The sequence below is a fragment of the Sylvia atricapilla genome, chromosome 6 (assembly GCF_009819655.1).
Source record: "Sylvia atricapilla isolate bSylAtr1 chromosome 6, bSylAtr1.pri, whole genome shotgun sequence".
In the NCBI taxonomy this organism is placed as follows: domain Eukaryota; kingdom Metazoa; phylum Chordata; class Aves; order Passeriformes; family Sylviidae; genus Sylvia; species Sylvia atricapilla.
The window spans coordinates 22,685,308-22,709,948 of NC_089145.1; the positions used below are offsets into that span (position 1 = coordinate 22,685,308).

The 24,641-nt window shown below is 40.9% G+C and overlaps 1 protein-coding gene across 1 annotated transcript; it reads left to right on the top strand.

The window, feature by feature from the left end:
• Window positions 1-13,334: 13,334 nt before the first annotated feature.
• On the top strand, window positions 13,335-23,582 carry LOC136363184 (astacin-like metalloendopeptidase). The gene is made up of 13 exons (XM_066322261.1): window positions 13,335-13,429; window positions 13,655-13,679; window positions 15,943-15,959; window positions 16,332-16,356; window positions 17,204-17,275; window positions 18,084-18,218; window positions 18,841-18,958; window positions 19,698-19,876; window positions 20,002-20,086; window positions 20,473-20,600; window positions 21,568-21,683; window positions 22,103-22,328; window positions 23,305-23,582. The coding sequence occupies exons 1-13, from the start codon at window positions 13,355-13,357 to the stop codon at window positions 23,337-23,339; spliced, it is 1,236 nt and encodes a 411-aa protein (XP_066178358.1). The 5' UTR covers window positions 13,335-13,354; the 3' UTR covers window positions 23,340-23,582.
• The last annotated feature ends 1,059 nt before the right edge of the window (window positions 23,583-24,641 follow it).

Genomic DNA, 24,641 nt, shown 5'->3' on the forward strand with positions numbered 1-24,641 from the left:
AGTTGTGGTCTACACTGATGTTGAACCCCCAGTGACATCACCGCTGTGCTGTGCTGTGTTGTTCCATATGTGCATGAGGATCACGTGGGATGTGAAGAGAGTATTATTGTATGAGGTGAGTTCTCAGAAAATCACAGTTCCTCTGAGAGCATCACAGGGCAAAGAGAAAAGCAGATTTAGAAGGTCACATCATGCCACATTGTCCAGCAAAAAAACAGTATCTGTGCATTACCCGGTGAGTTGCATTAGCGTGGTGTCTCAGCACCTCAGCAATGCAGATTCAGAAAGAAAATGTCACTTCCAGCTCAGGACAAACTCAGGTGAAAGAAAGAAAAATGTTTCACTGGAAATGCAACTGAAAAGGGAATGTTGTTTGGTAAACAACACTTATCCTTTTGGCAGACAAAAGGATAAGTGTGAGCCCAATTAGCAGGTGAAGTTAAGCAAATGAGTAAATGCTTTCCTATATGGAGGAGGGTATCTTGCAGATAACTCAGATAGATATCGTGCTTTTCTATTGAACTCTGCTAATTTGCTGTTGAGAATACAGGAAAATAGAGCTTGTTTTGTGCCTAACTCATTTTAATGTGAGAACTGGCTCTTGATTGACTGGAGGAGCAGAGCTTATTTCTGGGCCAGTAGTTCCACTGCAAGTGTATGTTTATTTCCACTAGATTTTTTTAATAACCACAGGAGATTTGAGAAGCTTCAAAGCCTTCCGAAGCCAGACGCCAAGAGTGCAAGTTGTGTATTTGCAATAAACGGCTGCCTCCTAGAGGTGACAATATTTTTCTTACAGTTTCGTTTTAGAGTTTGTATCATGCCAGAATTTCAATCTTTTGCAACACCAATGCTGTAAAGGATACTTTGCATAGAAAATCTTTGGATCTCGCACTTTTAGTTAAAATTGTATTTACAGCTATGTATGTTAAGGCTGCAAAGCCAGGAAATTCAAGAATTATGGTTGCCTAAAAAGCCTTAGCTCCATCCACTCTCATGTAAGCCTTACCTTTAAACCTTTAACTACAGGATAACACTATTTTATTTGCAAATGAGCTGTGAATAGTTTGCTGATAAGATGCACTCTGGCAATGAATCAGGGTTATATACTGAACAGATCTGGGTTTTACATGTGTCACCTTCCAAAAAAGGAGTAGATAAAGACAAATATTATTCCAAATTAGTGGCTGATATTAGTTTCAGCAGCTAGAAATATACACCATAATTACATGGGGTTTTTCTCATTTGATTTACACCCAACGTGGCACTTGTTACCTGACTTATGCAAGACGTGTGTGCTCATTTCCATGGCAGAATTCCATGGAAATTGTGTTGGACCATGAGCAGCACAATGTGGTATTAAGCTGATGAAAAGTAACCTACAACTGTTCTTTAGGAGGTACCACTGTGTGAGAAAGCCCGAGGAGGCAAGCACTCCTCCTGGACTTGCAGCAGAGCCTGGAAGCTCTGTCTTCCACATCTGGCTCCTCATCCCACTGCCTCTCTGACTGCAGACATCACTGTCACTGTAGAAAAGCTTCCAAGGAAAGATAGGGAAGACTCACCAAAATAGGCCATCGTATTTTTCACTGCACTTCAAGAATCAAACTAGCAGCAAAATGGCCAAAGCAACATTTGCTTTTGCGCCAGTCAATTCCAATTTTGGAGCAGATTGCTTTTCCCTTAAGTGTTACATGCAGCTCTTTCCTTTCCATTCTAAAATAAGATGTCATCAAACAAAATCAGGTTCATGGATGGATCAGAACAGATGACTCAAGGTGTGGAACTGGTTCTGTTCTGTAAAGGATTGAAAGAGCAAATTACAACTCCTCAACCCAGAAAAGAGATACTGCAAGGGAAGAAGATAGAGGTCTCTAAAATCCTGAGTGTATGGGAGAAACTGCCTAGGGATCAGCTTCCCAGTTCCAGTATAAGAACTACAGGGAAGACTCAAGTAAAACTCACATTCAAAACAAGGGGGAAGCACCCTCTATGTTTGCCCTGCTCTTAGGCACTTTTTTAGGCTGCCACTTTTGGCCCATGACAGAGAGAGGCCACAGGGTCACAGAGGCCTGTGGTTATTCTAGCAGACATCACATGCCATACAAATTTTATTTCCCATGTCTTTTAGGTAAACGCCTGAGAATCAGCTTGGTTTTTAGAAATGTTGAGTCATTGACTCACATAAAGTTGCAGTTTGTCAACAGCTGTTGGTCTTATTGTTTCTCTTATTGTTTCCTTCCATGTTTCCTTTGAGTCTCAGTGAAAGTTTTCATGTATCCCCTCCATCTGTCAAAGAGGCACAGGCAGGAAGGCACAGTGAACAGACTGTGCAGAACTGATCTGCTCCATGTAGTCACTCACTTTGTTTATTACAGTCTTTTGCTGGCTACCTCAATCAGTAGAAGCTGCAAGTACCTCAGCAGTGGTAATTCTTGATGTCTAACAGTGAATCATTTTTAGTCCTTATAATATCAAGAACAGTACAGGAACATTTTCCTCTAAGATGACATTGTTTGATCCTGTTCCTTGACACAGAGAACAAAGAGGGGGAAATAAGTGAAGATAAGTAAGATTCACATCTTCTAGTTCCAAACTCAAGAAATTATATTCTGTTCACGTTAACCTCTAGTCATTCCTTGTGGTCCACAGGATTTTGCCAGGCTTTGGAATATTTTTCATGACACTGCTATTGTACAAATTTCAGCCAGCATGATGATAAAATGAGTTGGCACATAAGATCATGAAGATAAATAAGATAGAGAAGATCATGAAATGATCACATAGGATCATTTTCTTTGACCTTCCAGTCAAAAAGAAAACACCCTCTACAAAAACAGCCTTTTCAGAAAACAGCCTCCAACTATCAGGACAGATGCCTTTCTCCAAGTTTACTGGCTGAGTTAAGTACAAGAGTGGCATGGATCTGTGCTTACAGCATCTTTACTTCTCTACTGCTGTGATCTCTCTGGCCTCCATGACTTCATTTCCAAGGAATTGTTTTTTGTTTTTTTTTTTGTAGAAATATTTGCTATGTTTAGCTTTTCAGACTGAGATTACAGTGAGATCTGACCTTGTTCTGGTCAAGTTTGATAGGCGCTCGCTGCTCAGAACTGATGTTGTCCTGTGAGAAATAGAGCAGTGGGGCTTTCACATTTTACACTGCTGCCAGCACCGTTATTGACAGCTTTGCAGTCAGGCCTAATCTAAAGGATCTTGAGATAGCCACCACCGTCAGGATTTAGGCACTTCTGTGGTGGAAATCACAGGGGCATTGCCTATGATTGGCCAGGGGGCTGTACTTGCTTAGTGCACAGCTTTCAATCTTCAAAGTCATTGGGGCAAAACCTTCCCCTACCATAAGACTGAAAAAGTTACATCCGAATTTGAAAGGAGTCCTCCTATGTGTGCTCCTTTCAGTAGCTCTCGGGAATCATTTCCTTATTTTCACAACTGCCCAAATTAGAAGACTGTCCCCTCCCCAGTGGTCTCACTGTGTCCTGTGTCCTCAGCTGTTCCCTAGCTGCTGTGAAAACTGCAAAGCAAATAATCTTCGAGCTGCAAATCTGCAAAGTGGGTCAGAGGCTCTTCCCTGGGTACAGTGGAGGAAACCTGACACAGTAATGATGAAGAGTGAAACGCTTAGTGCAAATTCCCTTACTTGACTCAGTTGTTTCCACACTGGTTTCCACAGTCTCTACCTCACTGCTTTGCTTACACTTGCTGGCTCATTCTGTCTTTTTTTTTTTCCTGGATACAACTCTTTCAAAACTCAATTGTCCCCTCCCTCTGCTTTTGTAAACCTTTCCCTCCTCCTCTTTTTCCTTTTATCTGCTCATTTTCTAGGTCTTCCCTTTCCCTCACCATGTGAGAATCCACTGTCTATTGAGATGGATGATTCTTCTTTCTCTGTATCTGATTTCCTCTTAGTCTTTTCCTGATCCATTCCCACTATCATATTTCATAAATAGATTCCAGATCCCATACCAACATTTGATTGATCTGTTTACTTACAATGTGAAATCTCAGGCTGACACTGATGTCTTCTCCCAAAAGACTTCAAATGAACTTAAGCCTAACATGGTCATAATAAAATTTGCAATTTTCCCATTGCCTTTACTGGCCAACATCTTCTCTCACACCACAAAGCCCTCATCACTCAAGCCTGTACATCTTTGATGTCCCCAGCATGGCCTACACATATCACATCAGCAGCAGTTTGCACTTTCTTCATCACTGTCAGGCTCTTCTTGCCTGTACAGCCTAACTCCTCTGAATTTCCAGTTCCACTGAAGGTGTTTCCTGGCATTATCAGACAAAAATATGTGATAAATTTTAAATCATGCTGAAGCTGTGCTTTAGAAGCTTTAGAAGGGAAAGAAATTTTGTTCCAATAAAGTTTAAATTCTGCATTTCACCTAAATTGTGACAAAATACATGAATCTTGTGTCAAAATTCTGTTCAAAGTTGTGACACACTTGGTACCAGACAGTAGGAGGGAAAGGTCAGCCCCTGTCTGTGGAACAGGGACAGTTGTGTAATCCTCAGTGATTGCATGGCAGGTGTGTAGGAGAGATGGCTGCCTACAGCATCTTACCCAGTCTGGCTTTCTCTGCACAGATCAGGAAATGATGGGGGCATGGAGGCCACACTATGATTCATACTTTACTTTTTTTTATAACAACCATGTAGAGGGTCTAAACATCCTGAAAATCTAGGTAACTTTGTTCCAGACATAGTGGAATGTACAGTGCCTACCAGGTCATGCTAATGACCTGTGAGAAAGCTCCCAAACCTGCTTTGTGTCATGTCACAGCCAGAGAAAAGACAAGGCACAAGACCCCAATCCCTGCCAAATGTAGTGTCATATACACACACACACAGCAATTTAGGAAATACTGCTTAATGAAAGGCTTCTTTAAATCACCCTAGGATAACCACTTTCTGCAGTAACCATACACTAGAGTATGGAAAAAATATCATTGTCTCCTAACAGCTCATAATTTGGGACAGATATCTTCAGTGACAGCAAAGAGCATCCCCATTCATTTCAGTACAGACTGTGAGTACTTTAATCAAGTACACCCATGAGGAAAGATGCATGTGGTCCTGCTCCTGTGAAGATCAGTAGGTCAGCAAGTCTGCTGCCCACTTAGTTTAATGATTGGGCAAAAAAAAGAGAGTTTTTCTGGTTTATTGGGTAAAAAGATTGACTGGACCATTTGATGTATGTATTTCTTCTTCTATTTGCATTTTACTGTTCTTTTACAATACTGTTACAGTTATGTCATCACACCAACCAGCACCTTAGTCCTTGTTCTTTCCACAGATCTTAAGATACCAGAATTGCAATGGTCCGAGGCTACAGCCATAATTCATTTAATGGCAGCCCACAGAGAATGCCTCTATGGCCCTCATAAATTCTTGGAGAGACAAGCTCTACATTCTCTTCTCCTTTTTATGATGGCCCAAAATGAGTGTCACATGGGCCTCTCCACTACAAGATCAGAAGAGATTATCAAAATAAAGAAAGTAATAAATACTCCACCCTTCTCTCATTTGCAGAGACTCACCACTTGGAATATTTCACATCATTCACTACATCAATTTCCTACAAAAAGAATTTACTTATTTCAAGGAGGAATACACACAACATGTTTATGACATTCTTATCAGAGATAGACGGCAAGTACATGTGCAAAAGATGGAAGCAGACCTCTAAATAGAAGATTTCTCAAAGTGCTTTGACCTTGATTTTTTGCTGAACTCATACTGCATCACGTGCAGATTTACAACAGAACCATCCCTGTAAAAAAAACAGAGCTGCAGTTCAGATCTTCCAGTACAAATAAATGGCTTTCCTGCATGCAAACCTGTGAACTAACAGCCAAATCTGAGTTCACTGAGGAGAATTGAAATATTAGCAAAGATGAATCTAAAGCCAAAAGGCTAGACTCGAAGCCTCTAATATTAAATTTTGCCATGCATGTGTCCATCAGCTAGTTAGATAAATCTAAAATAAATTACATATGAAAACATAGATAGGCTTTTCTCTTTAGTAGAAGATCTCAAGGCAGCCTCTCTAATTTATTTCAACTGCATTTACTCTGAGGAGAGGGATGTGTTCACTGAGCAACAGAGGGAACCCTGGTAAGGACTTCAGAAATTGGAATTGCAGGTAATGTGTCAATGTGCCTTTAATGTGTTCAGTAACTAATGGAATAGTCACTGCAGATGAGTGGAAAAGAAAGGCCCCTGTGGAAGCTTTTCCTTTAATGTAATCACAGCTGTAAGCCAAGGTTAATGTAGCCACAGCTCCCTGGGGAAGCATCATGGATAGATAATTCAGGCGTTGGGTAGCAGCCATCCTCTGTTCTCTGTTAGGTCCACTCTTCCCCAAAGGAATGGTGAAAGCTACAGACTGGTACCCCCATGCTCCAGGAGCCTTCCAGACCCTATGGCAAAAAATTCTGAAATTCCTGGTGACCCAAATAAAATCAGTAGTGGAAAAGGGAGAGAGGTGCAGATATAAATGTACACGTTCAGCCCCTTCCTGCTGCAAAATAGGGGAAAAAAATTCCTTTCCAGATGGAATTGCTGGAAGGGTAAATCTGTGATGGTGCATTCTTTTGTATGAAATTTAACAGCAGCCCTAGCATGGCACAAAGAAAGAGGCAGGAACCGGTATCCCTCAGAAACAAAGAGGGAATTAAGGGTGGTTTTCCTGTTAAATGGTTAAATCAAGAGTCACAGTGGTAGATTTTAAAACCTGAATGATTTCCTTGTAAAAACTAAACCACAGCAATGCAAGGTGATGGGTGGTTAGCCCAGGCTGAGGCTGTGCTGTGCAAACCACCCCAGCCACTGTTTGAGAACACAAAGCAGGAAAGCCTTTGGCCTTCCACTCTTCCTCCCCTAAACACTGCAGCTCTGCTCGTGCTGTTCCAGCATCCTTTGCATCAAACCTGCTTGCCCAGTCACTCTCCCTTGATGCCTTAAGGTTTAGCTTTCTTGTTTTCCAGATTCTGTGTTCCTAGGGGGGTACTTCTGAGCCTCATATTAAGTGCTGGTTAAGCTCTCTTCACAGAGTAGGAACACAAAACAAATCTTTTTCCTGCTGAAGACCGATGAAAACGAGTACAAGTTTCAAGCCCAAAAGCATTAACAACAGTGCACTGAAGAGAGAAACAAGAGAGAACAACCTGAAGATGTAATTGGATAATTAAACCCCAATATGCAAATGGACCCAAACTTATAAAAGTGTAAAACCTTGTGACTGGTCAGCCATTTTGTGACCATTCTAAGTCCACCTTGGGTGTAGCCTTGGTCAGGGTCTTGTCCTGCCCAAGGCGTACTCTGGAGGCCTTTCAGTGAATACCTGCTTTATTCTCGCTAGCTCTGGCCAGTCTCTGTTCCAGGTCAGCCTTCCCAAGGCATCACCCTGCTAGCCCCAGCCCTGCTGTGTCCCACCTGGTGGGGTGGCAGACCCTGCTGGTCCAGTCTGGACCCTCAGCCCCCAGGCCAGGCTGTGCCCCTCAGTGTGACTCTCTGAGCCCCACCAAGCTTTGGTGACCTGCTCACAACAGACACCAAGCAGAGCACACTGCTGGCTGTCCTGTGTGCCTGGGAACCCATGCTGCATCAGTTATTGTGGCTTCAGAGACCACTGGCTGCCTCTTTGGGGGCAAATGATCTCTTTGGCAAAAGACACCTGGAATGTGCAAGCAGATTGTTTTAGTAACTTTGAAGTTTATTATTAGGTAATCTTTCTAGTGTTAATATTTAGCCACTAGTGTTTGCCTGGATAGCAGCTCACTTAAAACGAGACAGGGGCTGTAAGAGCTGAGCTTTAACTTCTCCTAAAGTACTTTTCTGTGGATCCAGATAAGGCCAGAAGTAGCAGAGTGTCCAAGCTCATCTGCTCAGGAGACACGAGAGGTCTGAAAGCTACAAATTATCCTCCCAGAAGAGGAAGCAAATCCATAAGCTAACCTGGTGAAGGAGTGCAATTCACGTTGTGCAGGGAACTGGTATTAGAAAAGAACAGTGAGAGCGAAACTGCTTTCTCGAGACTCACACAGAAATATTAAAAAATCCTGCTTAGATGACAGTGGGAAGCAACTATGTGAATAACAAAGGTAATGAGACAGGTACTAAGACAAGCAGCACAGACAGCCTTCCTGCTGAGGGACAAAGGAAAAAGAAGTCAGTGCAGTGATATTTGGGTGACGGACACTGCCCAGTCACCAATGGAGCCTCTATCAGGTAGATCTGTGTACCATAGAGGCAGAGATGTGCTTTCCACTTACAGCACACACAGGCAGCTCCCACGCACTCATCTGAGAGGCAGACATGAGACATTTTCTCTGCCTTACTTAAATTGCCAAGCAAGCACTCACAAGGGTAACTTTCATGGCATGGTTACTGTAAGCAAAAGTTCCCTGTAGGCAAAAGGACACTTCTGCTCACAGGAGATCAAACCAAGCAGGGAAGCTGACTGGCATTGCATAATCTGTCACAAGGAGATCTCCAGAGCAGGGGCAGTGCTGGGTGTCTCCCTTCAGAGGGCAGAGAGACCAAAAATGACCCCAGGCGCTGCTCAAACAGCTTGCACCTTACCCCATCACATGGATTCCTTTGCAATCAGCATAACATTGCTCTGCAGGCTGGCAACATCATGTAAACCCTTTGATCCATCCTTTCTTCACCTAAGGGCAGCGGACAAATCAGATGGCTTCTCCTGATAAAAGAAAGGAATTTGTTGTTTTTTTCAAGGCAATCAAAAGTTCATTACTAGAATTGTCCAAATTAAAGTTCCAGTTTCATCACTTCCATTCTCCTTCCCTCAGCCCAAATAGCCATTGGATCACACATCATTAAAAATGCTTGTTTAATTGCTAAATTATGTTTTGCTAAATTTGGCCTTGAAATCTGTTTTGAAATTAAAATCAACATGCTTTCAACTTTTATTTGAGAAGTTACAACATTTTTAATATTCCAACTTGTTTCTTTACTATTTTTTTCTATCTCCGTATTTTTCTTTTGTAAAGAAGAATGCATCAGAGAAAAAAAATCTTTTTCTTCATTGTCCTTCTTGTTCTTACGACAGACTAAAGTTCGAAGTTTCTAGGTTTGGCACTTTGAATAGAAAAGTGACTAACCAATAGCAAGTCAATGTTGATAATTTTAGGTTTGAGTTCTTTCAATAAACAATCAGGGCTAGGACTGCAGCTGGAGCTAGTCATTAATATCATTGAGGATGTGTCAGCATTCTGCTAAAGAACCTGCAAATCAAGTGGATTCATTGCTCCAGATGGTGTTAGCAATGACAAAAATGGAAAGCAAAACAGGAAGTGGAACAGGAACCTGCACAACTCCAGATCTTCTCTGGGAGGTAGGGTCCAAAGAAGAAATGTGGAGAGGGACATGAAGGGCTAGTGAATCTATGAACGCAACAAGTATAGTCGTGGGCACTTGAAAACAGCTTCTAACTCCACTTTGACTTGTCTAGAGCTGTCTTTCATAACACACATCAGTCTTCAATATAGGGTCTTAAAATCTATGCTGGCTACTTATGAAACCCTCAGGAGCTGCCAGCACTTCAATACTACTCTCAAGCAGCAAAGTGCAGTACTGGCTGGCATGAATTCCACTGAAATTGTCTACTCCTAATCACTACACTACCAAAAAAGTACAGGCAACTTTAAAGGAATGAAAATATAATTGTAGAATCAAGAAGAGTGGAATTATTAGACTAAAGGGCTGAAAGTCCTTTAAGCCAGCACAGAAAAAGCTTGTGAGAGGACTGATTTATATCTGAAAAGTGTCTGATCATAAAGACAGCACAGAAAAGGAAGCGATTTCTGTGTGATTAGGGCACTTGGAATTAGTGAGAGGGTGACAGAAAGTGCTGAGCTGAAAGCACTGCACAGGAGCAGACTTACTGGCCAGAGGATGGGGTTCAGAATTCATGAATCCAGAGCTCAGTGGAAACCAGAATTTCTTTTCCCAATGAAAGTGAGCCAAAATGCTGAAATGCTGCACAAAGCAGACATTCCTGGGAAATTATACTGAGCAATTCTACCTAAAATAATGTACTCCTGGTTCAGATTTGTCATTAACCCCAGACTGCATATGCAATTGTGTGGTTTTTATTCCTGTGATGCCAATCCACAGCAATTTCAGTTATGTGTTGTGGTCCATACCATTGCTTGGTTTTGGTAAAGCCAGATGGTTTTAAGCTTTCAAGATTAGTTTGTATCTCACCATGAATCAGTTATGGTAGCTACCACATAACTTCCACAAGCTGTTCAACATTAGTTCCTGGAATTCTTTTTTTCCTGCATTTCATGGCACAGCAATTAGTAGCAATTAATGCAATTTCTTTCCGTAATTAAATCTTGATGGTTTACATTATATTTTGGGAGCTGTTTACAGTGAAAAACTCCAACGAGAATAACACATATGACTAAATGACATATGACTGAGCAAAATCTGAAAGATTTCTGCAGAACTGTTGTACCTTTCATGCATCTGCTGTTTTGATTTTGACTATATATACTTGCAGTGAATTCCTATATCAACAGAAGGGAAAATATATATATTTTTAAAGTGGTATGTCTGTATATTATTTTCTTGGTTATGCCTAGAGATTTCTGCAAACAAGTCTATGTCCTCAGACATAACTCCAAGTTTTGTAGTTGTCATTTAGAAGCAGTGCTATCTTTTGCTGAGAGAGTGCTTGCGGACTATGACACTGTTCAAGTACTTCTTGACATTTTGTTGTTGGTTTTGGACATCTGCTAATAATTGTTCACATGTTCAAAATATGTGGAATCCCTACTGTCCCCGAGAAACTGGGATATATTGACAGGAGAAGTCGGGTCTGACAAAACTTCTACCATGTTTTTCTTGTATACATGCAAAGACAGCTTCTCTTTGTGAAGTCCTTTTTTGGTTCCTAAGGGTTCAAAACAATTTCTGTGGCATTTTCTCTGCTAGAGCTTTATTGTATCCAGTAAAACTATGTCTGGTTTTTGTAATATCTCAACACATTAGAGTGATTTTTGGTTATTGAAAAGAGATCTGCTTACAATTCCTCCCCCGTGAGTACCACCCTTTGGAAAATAACCAAATATTGAATATAATACCAGGCACAAAGTAATAAGATCTGCAGAACTGGCAGGAACCATGAGTACCAGCATTGCCTCTCACTCTGTTGTGTGTGCTTTGCCAGCTGCAACCTTTACTGCCACATCCTTGATCCCACAAAACCACCTCCCCCACCAGCACTATTTGTTAGCTTATGGAAAACGTGGCATGCAGTAATCTATTTCATGAACTGTTCAGTATGTCAGCACAGTAACATGTCCAGGATAAAACATGTTGCATCCTTTTTTGCCTCACTCTTTTCTGAGCAGAGGCAACTAATCAGTCATTCAGGAGTAGTATTTTCCCAATAACATGCTACAAAGATGCTCAGGTTACCAACCTTCCTATCTTGCTGTTTGTTTTATGCCCTCACTACCTCTAATCCTTTCTTTTGCTCCTGGACTGGTTTTCCCTGAGAGTGGTGACTTTTCCTTTTTTTTCTCCTAAACTCTAATGAAAGCAGATTATGCACAAGCCCCATGTTGCAGTGTGTTTTGGTATGATTTTGGCATGCCAAAGTATCTGGCATCATGGACTTTTGTTTTGTCCTTGTGTTGAGTGAGAAACATGGAGAACCATTTCCCCACCGCAGACCAGAGCTTCACAGCCTTGCTTCAGCACAAGGAAGATTTTCATCCTGAAAGACAAATATTAAAGACACTTAGCATTGCTTATTGAGAACATTTATGTGCACAAAGGACACACAATAGATTTAACATGCTGACAATGGCTGCTTGATGCTCTTTCATGGTCACAAGGACCATGTGCCACCCTGCTGTTTGCTAACCTAGGGCAGAGCTTCAGCCGGTGTGCAGAGAGAGAAAAGGAAAAGTAATATCCCCTTGTGCTGCCTCCCTGTGGGGATGACAAAAGTTTATCCCTGGATTTTGTCTATCTAGACTTTCTTAAAATAGTCAGCAGTGTGCACTGTGAACTTTCCATCACTAAAATAAAGAGTAATCCCCTCCAACACAATTCAGATTTAATTTCCATCTAATTCCTACTCTTGACTGGGTATGATTTGGAGACAAATATATGGAAAACCTTCAGCTGCTTCTCGATTCGTTCACCAACATGGAGAATTTCTAGGGCTTCTTATTCAATTCAGAAATAAGGAATAAGCGGGTTTAAACCTTACTCCTAGGGTATCTGAGTTCTACCATGGTCTAGAGACAGAATCAGTGCATTTTATAATTCAGTTTCCTTTTCCATGCATGGAAGATGTACTCTGACACAAACCAAAAGTGTATCAGGGACCAGATGCTTTCCCAGCTACAGCAAGTTCAGCAAACGGTTCACTTAAGCAGAGCTTTGCTGTGAGAAGAGGTTGCTATGATAAGAGGCTCAGCTGTTGCTGGTTTGTCTCCTACAAGCATTTCTTGCTAGATCTGCTCTCTGCTTCTTCTGGACAAGTGCACTCCACTTCTGGACAATTGCACTTTAGCAAAGCAAATCTGTTAATCATTCTCAAAATGAGTAAGTGCTGCTTATGCTGCTGGTCTCTTTTTCCCCTCTCTGATTGCTGGTCACAAAACTCATAAAGGCACCTATAACTGTCAGACTGCCAGAAATAATGGAACACAGGGGACGCTCCTGATGTGGTGATGCATCAAGAAACACGCAGGGAAAACCAAAAATCTGTGCTTATAGAACCATAAGCTGTCTCACGGAAGACACAATCATAAGCTCACTGGGTAGCCATGTATTCTGTGTTTCAAAGCAGCACAGTGTAATTTCAGTGACATAAAGAAAAAGGCCACTTACACTCTGAAATCCTAACAATCCAGTTGTCTTTAGAGTTACCCAGGAACAAGGGCTTCCTGTGTGATAGCAGTCAGACTGAACACTTCAGAAAAGATCCTCCAAGAAGCAAAGGAAATGCATGGCAGCACAAGCATGAGGCTGAGCCAGCTCTAGAGAGCAGCACGAATGACCGTGGGAGGCCTAGGGATGCTGCCGATCGCGGGGACAGCGATAGCGCAGCACCGGGAGATGCCCAGGGGCTAAACTGGCTGTTGAGGCAGCAAAAGAAGTTTTCTTCCTGCTGAGCTCGCCATTGGCTGGGGCAGGATTCGGCGGCCGGGCAGAGCGGGCTGTGCGGGTATATGTAGCGGCCGCGCTGCCGGGCGGGCAGAGCTGGGGCTGTCCCCGTGTGCGCTGTCCCCGTGTGCGCTGTCCCCGTGTGCGCTGGCACCGCGGCACCATGGAGCTGAAGAAGTCCTTGGTCCTCGTCTTCACCGCATTGCTGCTTCACGCTGCCCTGGCCTTCCCTGTTCAGGTGAGAGCAGCTCCCTGCAACTGTGCTCCCTCTTATCCGTTCTTCCTGCAAGTGAGGCTGTGAAGGCCCGCTTTGGTACATTTTCTGGAAGGAAATGTTAGTAATAGAATAATAAACGAAGGCAATACAATGATTTAGTTCCTCCGTTCATTCTGATTTTGATACTATTGTTGCTGCAGTTGTCAGCTATGGAAGAGTAATGCCTTTTACCTGTTGGTTTTGCAGGAGAGCTATGAAAACAGCACAACAAGTAAGTAGGATTTCTAGTGTATTTTAAAAACAACTGTTATTTCTTGACTGTTTATTGCATACTTGGTTTTGACTTGTTTTTAGAGCATGTGAAAGCACCGACAGGCATTTGAATAAGGCTATGTTTCATAACTTGTTATTGACCTGAGTGCAGATGTGTTTTTACAAAGATGTGCTTTACACAGACTTTTGGGCTATGGTTTATTAGGTTAATTTAGATGTGCTTTCACAGGCTTGAAAATAAAATTTTAATTAGACATCTTGATACCTTTCCATTAAGTTAACTGTTATAATAAGACTGCTAATCATTTGCCTCCTTGCCTACCTCAGTGCAGCTGTATGAGAAAGAGATGTCAGGCATCAAAGAAAGCTTTGCTTTGTTCTGGTTTGGAACAGGCTTAGCTGAACAGCTTTTGTTAACTTGCAAAATACGAGGAGATAATTGCAGACCTTCAGAGGTCAATGGAAAGAAAACTGTAGGCAGACTTTACAGCAAGAAACTAACAGGCTGGGCGTAATGTGTGTAAAAAGAAGACACCTTGGAAAAATATGCTTGACATAGTCAGAACAAGTCAGTGACAAAAGAAAATTGACAAATTTTGATTTAAACTGTCATTTATGGGAAAAAAGGGATGTTGTAAAATTGCTGCTCAGTATATTTAGAAAGGACCAAGGGGCACGCTTGCTCGGGTTCAAGGTAGTCAGTTGCTCAGACTCAAAGTTGCAGGTTTATTGGGACAAATGCTTACAATGGGTTTTAATTTATCATTGTTACTGCTTTTTGTGCCTTTTGAGACATCTTTCAGTATTTAGAGTGTAGGGAAAATGTGAGTTGTATAATTTTGAAAGCCCTATCACACCAGATGTTCATTTCATCAAGGAGATGGCAGATGCCTTCTGTAGTGTCTCATTTGGGTTTTAAAAAGAAGTTGCAGGCTTTATGTGGCTAGGAATCTGGAGCCTAATTTCCACTGACTTTGACTATTCAATTAATCTAGTGCCTCTTGGGTGCATAAATTCTGGATCTGGTCAACCCATCTCTAAAACGTTCTTCCCTGCAGAAGGTTTTTAAGTGCCATGGATCTCTCTTGTGCAGCTGGTGGGAACTGACCGAATTTTACTATAATAAACCACCATCATTAGAGTGGACTCCCATTGCCATATAACTGAAGCAACAGTCTGAAAACACAGACTGAAGCCTTTTTGGCTTAATAAAAGCAATTCTGTTGTGGGTGCTAGATAGAGTCTGAAAAGGAAGACATGTCCTCATTACGTTTGAGCAATAATTATGAAAACTGAATGGTGCTGCAAGGTGTGATAGAGCTTGGTGTATCTTTTACTGAAAAAAAAAAAAAGTAGTAAAATTTAGGGCACAGATGGGCTTGAAATGATAACTGTTTACATGAGTGTTCTCTGTTTCAGCATTGAATAGGAAAACCAAAATTGTTTCATACTTTGACAAGAAAGACTGCAATTATTAGGAAACTGGAAGAGATTGCCAGATAGGCTTGCAACATATCCATCATACTTAAGAACAGGTCAAACAAACTATGGTCAGGAATAATACAGATAAACCTGTTTCTGCCTTAGGGAAAGCAGACAAACTGACGACCTCTGAAGGTCCTTCCAGTTTTTAAACTTTTTTGATATTATAACAATGAAGATAGAAATATATGCGTCAGGTCAGATTTTCACTTCTGGTTTGTATCTAGAATCTCATATTTGGTAAAAATCAAAAGGCATCACAGAAGAAAGGCACCTTAGTGGTGCCAAGCTGCTGCCAGGTACAGACTGAAGTTGAGATTATTTTCCCTATACTAAATGATAGTCTCCACCCCATGTTATAACCTTATTCTTTGACACTGTCAAACCAGGGGATATTGTTGAGCTTGTTAGCCTGCACCTGTTGCAGAGAAATCTGGGCAGAAAGACTTTTTTGTCACTGGTTTCTTTTGTAATTTTCCACAATGAAACTGATAAAATGCTTTGCTGATTCTTAGGTGGTAAATGATCAGGATTCTGTTCCTCAGCATAATGCACTAGCATAAAAGATGAAATATCTTTTCAATTTCCGTGTCTGTGAATCAGCTGGTGTACACCATAACCCTCCACTCAAAGGGATCTGCCAAAGGCATTCCCATGGCTGAGAAGGTCCATGCTGTTGAACACCATGAAGTTGCATTCAGAATCTAATGCTTGTCTTTTTTTTTTTTTTCCTTTGTTCTTTCTTTTATTTTTTTCCCCTTTTTTTTCTTTTTTTGCAGCAACTGAACCTACTGAGGTAAGGAAAGCTAATTCAGCATTTCTGATCACTTTGGGGTTCAACATTGTGGAAAGTAAGGTTAGGACTCTTGTACTCCATCTGTTTCTACACTTGTGCAGCAAAGTCTTCTCTACACAACAATGTATCTGAAACTTATTCCACACTTCATATTGCATTTGCCTTTATGATATTCCTATTTGCCAAGGTACCAGGGAAGAGCATGTACCACCCCATGATACTTCTTTACACATGGCATAGTGTATAAAAGCTGCCTTGGTGAAAGGTACTTCCAGTGGTAGCCAGGGCACTGTTGATAATGTATATGCTACATTATTTAATATAATATTGTATTATAAATTGTGAGATAATACTGATGTATCGTTCTTGCAGGTTACTACGCAAGAGGATATATACGGTATGTATTACTCCATCTACAGGTACATATTTGAGGGGATATACTGATTTTTATCTACTATTTACTCCAGAAAATAGCACACTTAACACAAATTTACCTTTATGAGGAATTTTAAATGAATGCCCTCCACCACAATGTTTCATGCAAAGCAAAGTCTCTTGGTTTTGGCTAATTGCTTGGCCTTGCTATAAACCTCGGCTGTTACTTTTGATAAAAATAGCTCTGCTTAAATAATGTCCTGAATTAAGTTGCTTCTAAAGGTCAGAAGAAGCACAGAGGTCATGTGTTTCTGCTTTTTATTGATGTCAAGATTTGTTGCATAATGCACAGATTTGACTGATGTTGGTAGCAAGGTCTGTAAGTCCCTGATGCTGGGCTTAGCTGGGGACATCAGTCCGCCCTGTGGAACAGGAATGCAGCTCCAATTTCACTGATTTTGAGGGGTTTTCAAGAGGTCATCATGTCCAGCAAGAAGTAGTAGGACTGCTCTCCCTCCAATTTTGTTTCTGCTATCTTATATTGGGGATTTGAGTGTGAGTTGTTCATAAACAAATAAAACTGTGCCATCTCAGGTGTAAAAATATGAAAAAATAGGAAAAATTAAAAGGAGAGAATGAATAATTGAAGAATGGCTCTTGGGATTAGATTAGTGCCAAAATGACCACAGCTGGGAGGTTCTCAAGATTCTGTCAAGTGAACAAATATGAGTGAACATCCCTCCAGTCCTTAAATAGGCTCTGTAAGTTTTACATGCACCCCCAGAAAAATCATGCATCATCAGATTAAAAACCTAGGACTCATGTTTTTCCCGGGAATGAGAAAGTGATACTTTTGTGTTTCTGCACAGAATCTCCTTTGCCTACAGAGACTGATGAGGAGGACGAAGATATTTTTAACAAAATTCTGAAAGTTAACAAAGGTAATGCCACCAAATTCCCTTCCAAAAGGAGCCTGTCGTTGTTGCTTTTTTGGGGTGATATGGGAGGTACAGCCTCTTACCACAGTCTGTGCAAATGCTTTTCCATCTTACACACCACCATGTAAGAGATACCACTGGAATTATGGTGTGGTCTGCTGAGGCCCTATAGTGTCTCAAAACTATTGTGTCAGTACTGAAGATGCTCCCAGGTGTGGAGGGAACTGAAACTATTCAGGCAGTTTCTTCATCTTTAGCTTTCAACATCTTTGTCATTCTTTGGACATAAAGAAAAAGCACAGGAATCTATATACTTTGTTATTTAACTGCTTTTTTCTTGAATAGAGCATCGTTTGCATTCAGCCATCATTTGGCTTTGCAGTACAGACTCCTAGAGAAGCTGCAGTCAAGTTCCATGCTTGCTGCTCCAGATTTCCTCTTCCCTGAGCATTCCAAACATTCCCTGATCTATCAGCTTGTCTTTCTCACGTTTTCTCCTCCAAGAGTCATTCAAGTGACTTTACTTGAAATAAAATAGTCTGTAGAAAGAGACACCAAATATTCCTACAGTTTTCTGCTGAAAGCACTCCTCTTTTTGGTTTGCCCACCTTCCTCAGTTTCCTGGCAGGCATCTCCTGCTTTTCCCCAGCACTTTCCTGGGTGTTACATTCATTCAGTGCTACATGATGGACGATTAAATAGTACCAGAGTAAAACATCACTCTTATTTTTGCAACTGCTTGGTTTTCCAAGTGTGCTTAGCAAGTGTCCAGCAATTTATGGCTGAAAGGTTTCCCTTTCTCTCTCACCAGACAGCTCTCAGTTCTTGCAGGAAGGTGACATAGTTCCACGAAGGAGTCGCAGTGCCATCAACTGTCGCCATTGCAGCTGGCCCCAGTCCAGTGATGGGATTGTTCGTATTCCCTATGTGTTGGATCCTACTTATGGTGGGTTTAAATTTCAATTATTTTTTTAATGGATTTAATACTTTTCAGAGAGAAACACTGAGTGAGCACAGAGATAGTTGAATAAATCAGTTCTAAGGATTTACTTATGGTGTGCAAGTACAGGTAAATTTTAAGTTACAAGAATCTGAACCAGAAATAGATCAAATTTCATTGAGACATTTCACCTACATAAAGTTTTGGGACAGTCTCTTGAAGACAATAATAACCATTCCCTCTAATGTTGTCTTCCAGAATACCTGCCTTTATAAACTTCATGACTATAACAGGGAAGCTCCAATCGTCTGGTTTTCATCAGCAAAACAGCTTCTCATAACTGTCTCCAAGTGTCCAATAAGATACATCAAAAATCTCCACTATAATTAACAACGAGTCATTGAAAAAAGAGGCACTTGAATGCATTTGGACAAATATCTGGATAAAGAGGATCTTGTGCCAGGCTGTTAAAATCTTAAGCAAAATTCAGTACTGAGCAAAAAACAAGAAAGAACCTAGGCTAATGTTTCTGTCCCTCATTTACCCTGTTTTTGGGAATATATGAGATTCTACTGACACCTGCTAATGTCTGCTTGTGACCCCCTAAAATTAACCCTTTCTTCCCCAGAGGAGAGCCATGTAAAAGGGATTCATGATGCCATGGCAGAATTTGAAGCACTGACTTGTATTAATTTTGTGAAGCGCAAGGCAGAACGTGACTACCTCAGTATTAGATCTGCTGATGGGTGAGTTGAATGATAAATTAACAAGTCATTTCTACTTTATTTCCAATCCTTGTCCACACTGGCTCTGTAAAACCTCAGAGAAGGTTTTGTTTTATTACAGTGCCAAGGTATCTTCCTTGGATACCTTAGTAGTGCAAGGGCTCATCAGTTATATCACGAACTCACTGCAGACACTGAAATAATACAAATCATAGAAAAACACCATTAAGGGGGAAAGAATGTCTATGCTCATGTTTTCTGTGTGGTGTAGTGCACAATTCAGCACAACATATATTGAATACTGTACGTCCTATTTACAGAAGTAAACCAATTTCAATTTATGAAATAAACAGTTCTCTGAATCCCACTGTTGGACATCAAGCTCAGAATTAGAGTTTATGAGAAAATTGTTCCACACTTAGCTTGAAAGTGTTATCTCCATCTTATCTCCAGTGCTGATACTGTCCTTAGCATTTTGAGAAAAAAAACCCAAATTATTGTTTCAAGGGAGTTAAAATCATGGTAAAGTCAGAATTCAGGAGCCTCTCTCCTAACAAAAGTCTTCCAGAAAGATGTAGCAATGACCATTTGCTTTGTTCTTTTATATGATCACTTTTGTCTCTGTACACACTATCACAGTGGAGAGAAAGGAAACCTTCCACTCCCACCAGAGCTGTGTGAAGCAAGGTTCTCTGTTCTGCCTCTTTGCCTGTCTGCCAATAAAAATCCCATAAGTCTTCTGTTGTTCAATACCTCTCAGCTGCTGGTCCAACTATGGGAGAGTAGGAGGCGGACAGACTGTCTCTGTGATGAAAGGAGGCTGCATGTGGAAAGGAGTAATTCAACATGAACTGGAGCATGCTCTGGGCTTTTTGCATGAACACTCTCGAAGTGACAGAGATAAACACGTAAAGATCATGTGGGAGTACATCAGTCCTCGTAAGTACTTTGAACTCCTCAATGTAAGAAGTGGTTCAGACACATCCTACTGCTCCCATCTCTCCCTTCTCCTCTGAAGGGAGTAGGTAGGAAGCATATTCTAAGTACAATATCATATATTACAGCTGACAGACCAGACTTCAGGAAATTTGAACACTCCAATAACCTGGATCTTCCATATGACTATTCCTCAGTAATGCACTATGGCCCGTAAGTAGCGGCATGGCATCACTATTTTAGGAACTCAAATCTTACATTAGAATTAGTTTCTGTCATAACTCTCTCCTAACTACCAGTTTCCCCAGTTCCCCTTCTGAGAAAAATACTGTGGGTCAGTTCAGGCAAGCAGCTCCCTAGGACTGGGATACACTATTCCTTAGCTTTCCATTACGGAGCCCTCCACTGCTGGGCTTGGGAGTAAAGGAGGATGTCCTTTGCTGCTTACTGGTGGACATCTCAATGAGACCTGTTTAAACAGCACTATTAGTCACAGAAAAAGCTTGTATACAATTCTTGTTCTCCCTTCAAAGCATCTTACTGAATCCTGAAGGAAGTTATGATGCTTAGAGAACATTGTTTCTCATGGGTCTTTTCAGATACACATTCACCAATACCACTGGGAAAGCAACTATTGTACCAATTCCTGATAGATCAGTACATATTGGACAGAGACAAGGGATGAGCAACTTGGACGTGGCCAAAATCAACAAACTATACAACTGCAGTAAGTATCTCAAAGCCACCCTGTTATCTTCAACTCAGATTTGGGCACGTTGCAGAGACAGCAGTTTTTCATCAGACTGTGAGACATTTGTCATGAATTCCTGGTACCCACTTGGGTTACTCTGGGAGGGAATGCAAAGGTGAGGCTGGAGGCAGATTGTGATTAGTGAGAAGATGGAAGCTGCCTCTTAATTAAATCACAATTGCTATTAGCATAAATGTCTGCTGTGCAACTGAACTAACTGAATGCCACATTTTAAACTTCAGTGAAGTAATTTGGTTTCTTACAGTTCAGCAGACAACTATAAATCCCAAAGGAGCCAGACCTCATCGCTGCCTGTAGCAGCTGGTATTTAAGGCCTGAGCCAAAACAAAACAGTTGTATGCTCCTTTGAACCTGAACAATTTCATGTTGCTTCGTCCAGTTTTCAAGTTTGTCATTTTAAGTTTTTACATTTAAACTCTTTACATGTAACCTCTGCTAGAAGAAATATTTATATCACAGAAATTTACTCAATCAGAGGGAAAAACTGATCAAAGTATTACCTCTTGCATCCCAAGTGCACCTCCTAAGCTTAGAATTTAAGCATTGCAGAGGCATCGTATTTGTGCTTGACTCTTTTGACATCACTTAACTTCCCCTTCTCAATGGAAAACAGTGGCACCAACTGCAGTGAATTGAAACCCCTCACACTCTTTAAAGAGTTGCAGAAAGAGATCTCTTTTGCTAAAGACAGAGCTAATCAATAAAAATTGAATGCTTTTCAGAGGACTCCTTTACTTTCCTCTTTGATGCATTATGTGAAAATTAGGACAATATGATTCCTCCTTTTAATCAAGATGTACCAGTACTCTGAAATGAATGATGATAGATCAGTCAGGAAAGAGAGATCAGTCCACTCTGAAGAGATAGTAGTTGTAAATGAGTGAAAATTTCTGCAATCCTGAAGCAAGCATTTTTTCCTCAGGTCGCTGCAGTACTATTCTTGATGGACCTTCTGGGTCACTGAGATCTGCCAACTACCCAAAGAATTACTCAGATAACACCAATTGTGTCTGGCTCCTCCGAACCCGATCCAGAAAGGTAACCACAGCTTAACAGTGGTCCTGAAATATGGCTGAACTTTTTTCTACAGTAAGCATCTTGTACTTTGTACGGTTTACAAATGAGATCATCTTCATGAGAAAAATTTTGGACTAGTCTCTACTTCTTATGTGCTTATGCCAGTTATAGGCAAAGACAATGTAGAGTTGTGATTTTGAAAAACCTCCACATGTTGGGCTTCAGGTTTGCAAAATCAAGACAAAGCTCCCTGAGCATGGGAGCATTCAGTGATTAAATCCGAACCCCACAACTTCAGGGAAAGAGAGGCGAAGCTGGCTAAGCAGTTCTAGTCTGTGAGTCCATGCTTGGCTGCAGTTTAGATTCTGTCTGTTTTAAGGGACAATCCATGAAAGAACTATACTTTTATATTAAAAGCTGATTTTTCTCTTCCTTTCCAGGTTTCCCTGCACTTTCAAGCCTTTCGTCTGCAGAAAACTCAAGGCTGTCAGGGTGACTATGTTAAAGTTTATGATGGATCCAGCAAGTCTTCTCCAGTTCTAATGGACAAGACCTGTGGATCAAAGATACCCAGTGGCATAGTTGCTTCTGGTAATCTTATGCTTGTAGAGTTCGTCACAGATGGTGCCTATACAGCTACTGGCTTCCAAGCCACTTTTACTGCTGGTAAGTCTGAGAACAAGGAGAATGGCAAGGAAAACAGTCTATATCAAATCAACATTTCTGTTCACTCAGAAAAACACTGAAGAACTGTTCTCCATGAGGGTCATCACTTCCTTCCCTGCTTTTGACATAAGGGATCAGTTCAGCCCTGACCCCATTTATTCATCCATGCAGATGGGGCCACACTCAGGATAAGTGATGTTAGCCGGATGATTCACTGTTCACCTTCCCTCTCAGATATGTGCCATTCCAAAGCATGTGCCAATAAAGGCAATCAATTGAATGACACTGCTAGTATTACTAGCACAGTAGAAAGGGAATAAATTGTAATGCAGCATTTGAATATATCATTCCCCTGGAAAAGGTGCAGTTTTTATTCACACAGTTCAGAGGGTGAGACAGATCTTCAGTGAATGAGGTCACCCAGCTCCATGACCATTTCCATGGTCAGGATTCCTGGAATCTTTCCAGCATATTTTCTTCAGTCTCATTTAATTAAGAACTAAACAATCAAGTGACCACAGGCTTTTGAGTTAGTGTGTAGCAGCTGGAATAAAGGAATTCCTGTGCATGTGGCTGCAGCCTACAGCAACTGCACAACGATGCAACTTGTGTTGGTGGGAAAGGAAGCTCAGTTGTGTCTGGCAGTCTTGTATCTGCTATGGGATAAGGGCAAGTACACAGGATTTGAATCCACTAAAATGCACCAACTTCACCATATAGCCAAACCAAATCAGCAATTGTCTCTTTGTAGTATCTATTTCTGTCCACTGTTGCTATGGAAGGAAAGAAAAAAAAAACCAACCCAATTCCCTGTGCCACTTTGATGTGTCCACAAATATAAAACAATCTTAGCTGCCAGATAAAGTGTGATTTAGCATGTACATATTTTAGCTCTATGTACATATTATAGACCGTATTTTGCTACAGTTTGTCGAGAGACCTCTGAAAGCTAATTATTCTCTTATTTCATTTACAGTGAGGACCCAAAGAAGAGCTAGCATCCACAACTGACTTAATGAAGAAGAACTTATCCTGTGAATACTGAAATTATGTGTTTTCTACTTCATTCCTATCTTGGCTTGGATCAGTATGAAATTTAATTCTATTAAGAATCAAAGTTTTCATGTTCCTGAAAAAGTTTATTCCCCAAGCCATATAAATGTACAAATTCTATACATCTGGTGTGCTCCTCCCTTTTTCTGCACAGTTAAGTTATTGCCTCTTTCTATTTAACAAGTGAATAAAAAGCTTCATTTAAAAAAGAGTTTCTGTTTCTCTTTTCCAGTACCCACTTCCAGCCAAACACACTATCAGTGTGGTCTGACTTCTTAGCCTCCTCCATTCAGTCACAGGGATGTCTCTCAACTATACCACTCACATCAACATGGGTTTAGTTAGGTGGCTGAAGAGACCAGCTCCAAACTTTAAAAAACCATTTTATGGTCTTCACAGTCTTGAGGACAAAGAGGTCTTGGATAAAGTCCTATTCCAGTCTAACATTTCAGCTTCCAAAAATGACTTAATCACAAGAAAGATGGACAAGAAAAAATCTACTTCCAGGAAAGGACTGGTACTTCCTATTGCAGTTTTCCTTGTACAGTTCTGGCAGGCAGGGGACAGCTGAGGCTGCTTGTTTAGCCACAAGCCATTTTTGGTTCCACAGAGATGATTAAGCCAATCACAGGACAAGAGGTGGACCAGATAATGCTACCAGAGCTCATGCACATGTTCAAGAGAGTAGCTCAGCTCTCCTCTTCTGATCTCATACGAGAGCTGCAAGAGTGGCACAAATCCTGGAGTGTTCATTTTGTAGCCTTACCTGCAATCATACTTTAAAAATTATATTCTCTTGACCAACAAAAGCCTGTAAGAGATCTGAGAACAAAATAGGCTGCTATTTTAATTTGTAGAATAGACAGATATTTAAATATATGACTAAGCTGGGTATTTAATACTTGTATTTTTAAGTCTGGAAAAAAAATAGTTTTCCTTGAGAGAAGTTTTAATTCCATTGAATGTTGCTTCCTTACCCACAGTGGCTGTGCAAATGCCTCTGAACACAGCACTTGAGTCTCCTTTAGAAGAGGCATTTCTTCAGTTCTCCATACACTGCAAGATGGGTTCAGCTTCTGATGTGTTGTTTGAGTTACTCTGAGCAATCAAATGTTGCTATCAACACATCATGTAAGGAGTAATCCTTCTAAAATGCTGTTAAAAAGGCAGGTCTAGAAAATTTTTTGCCAGCTTTGATTCCTAAGGCCCTGCAAAACAAAATGAAGGAAATAATACTGCAAAGCTGGTGAGTGAAGAGTA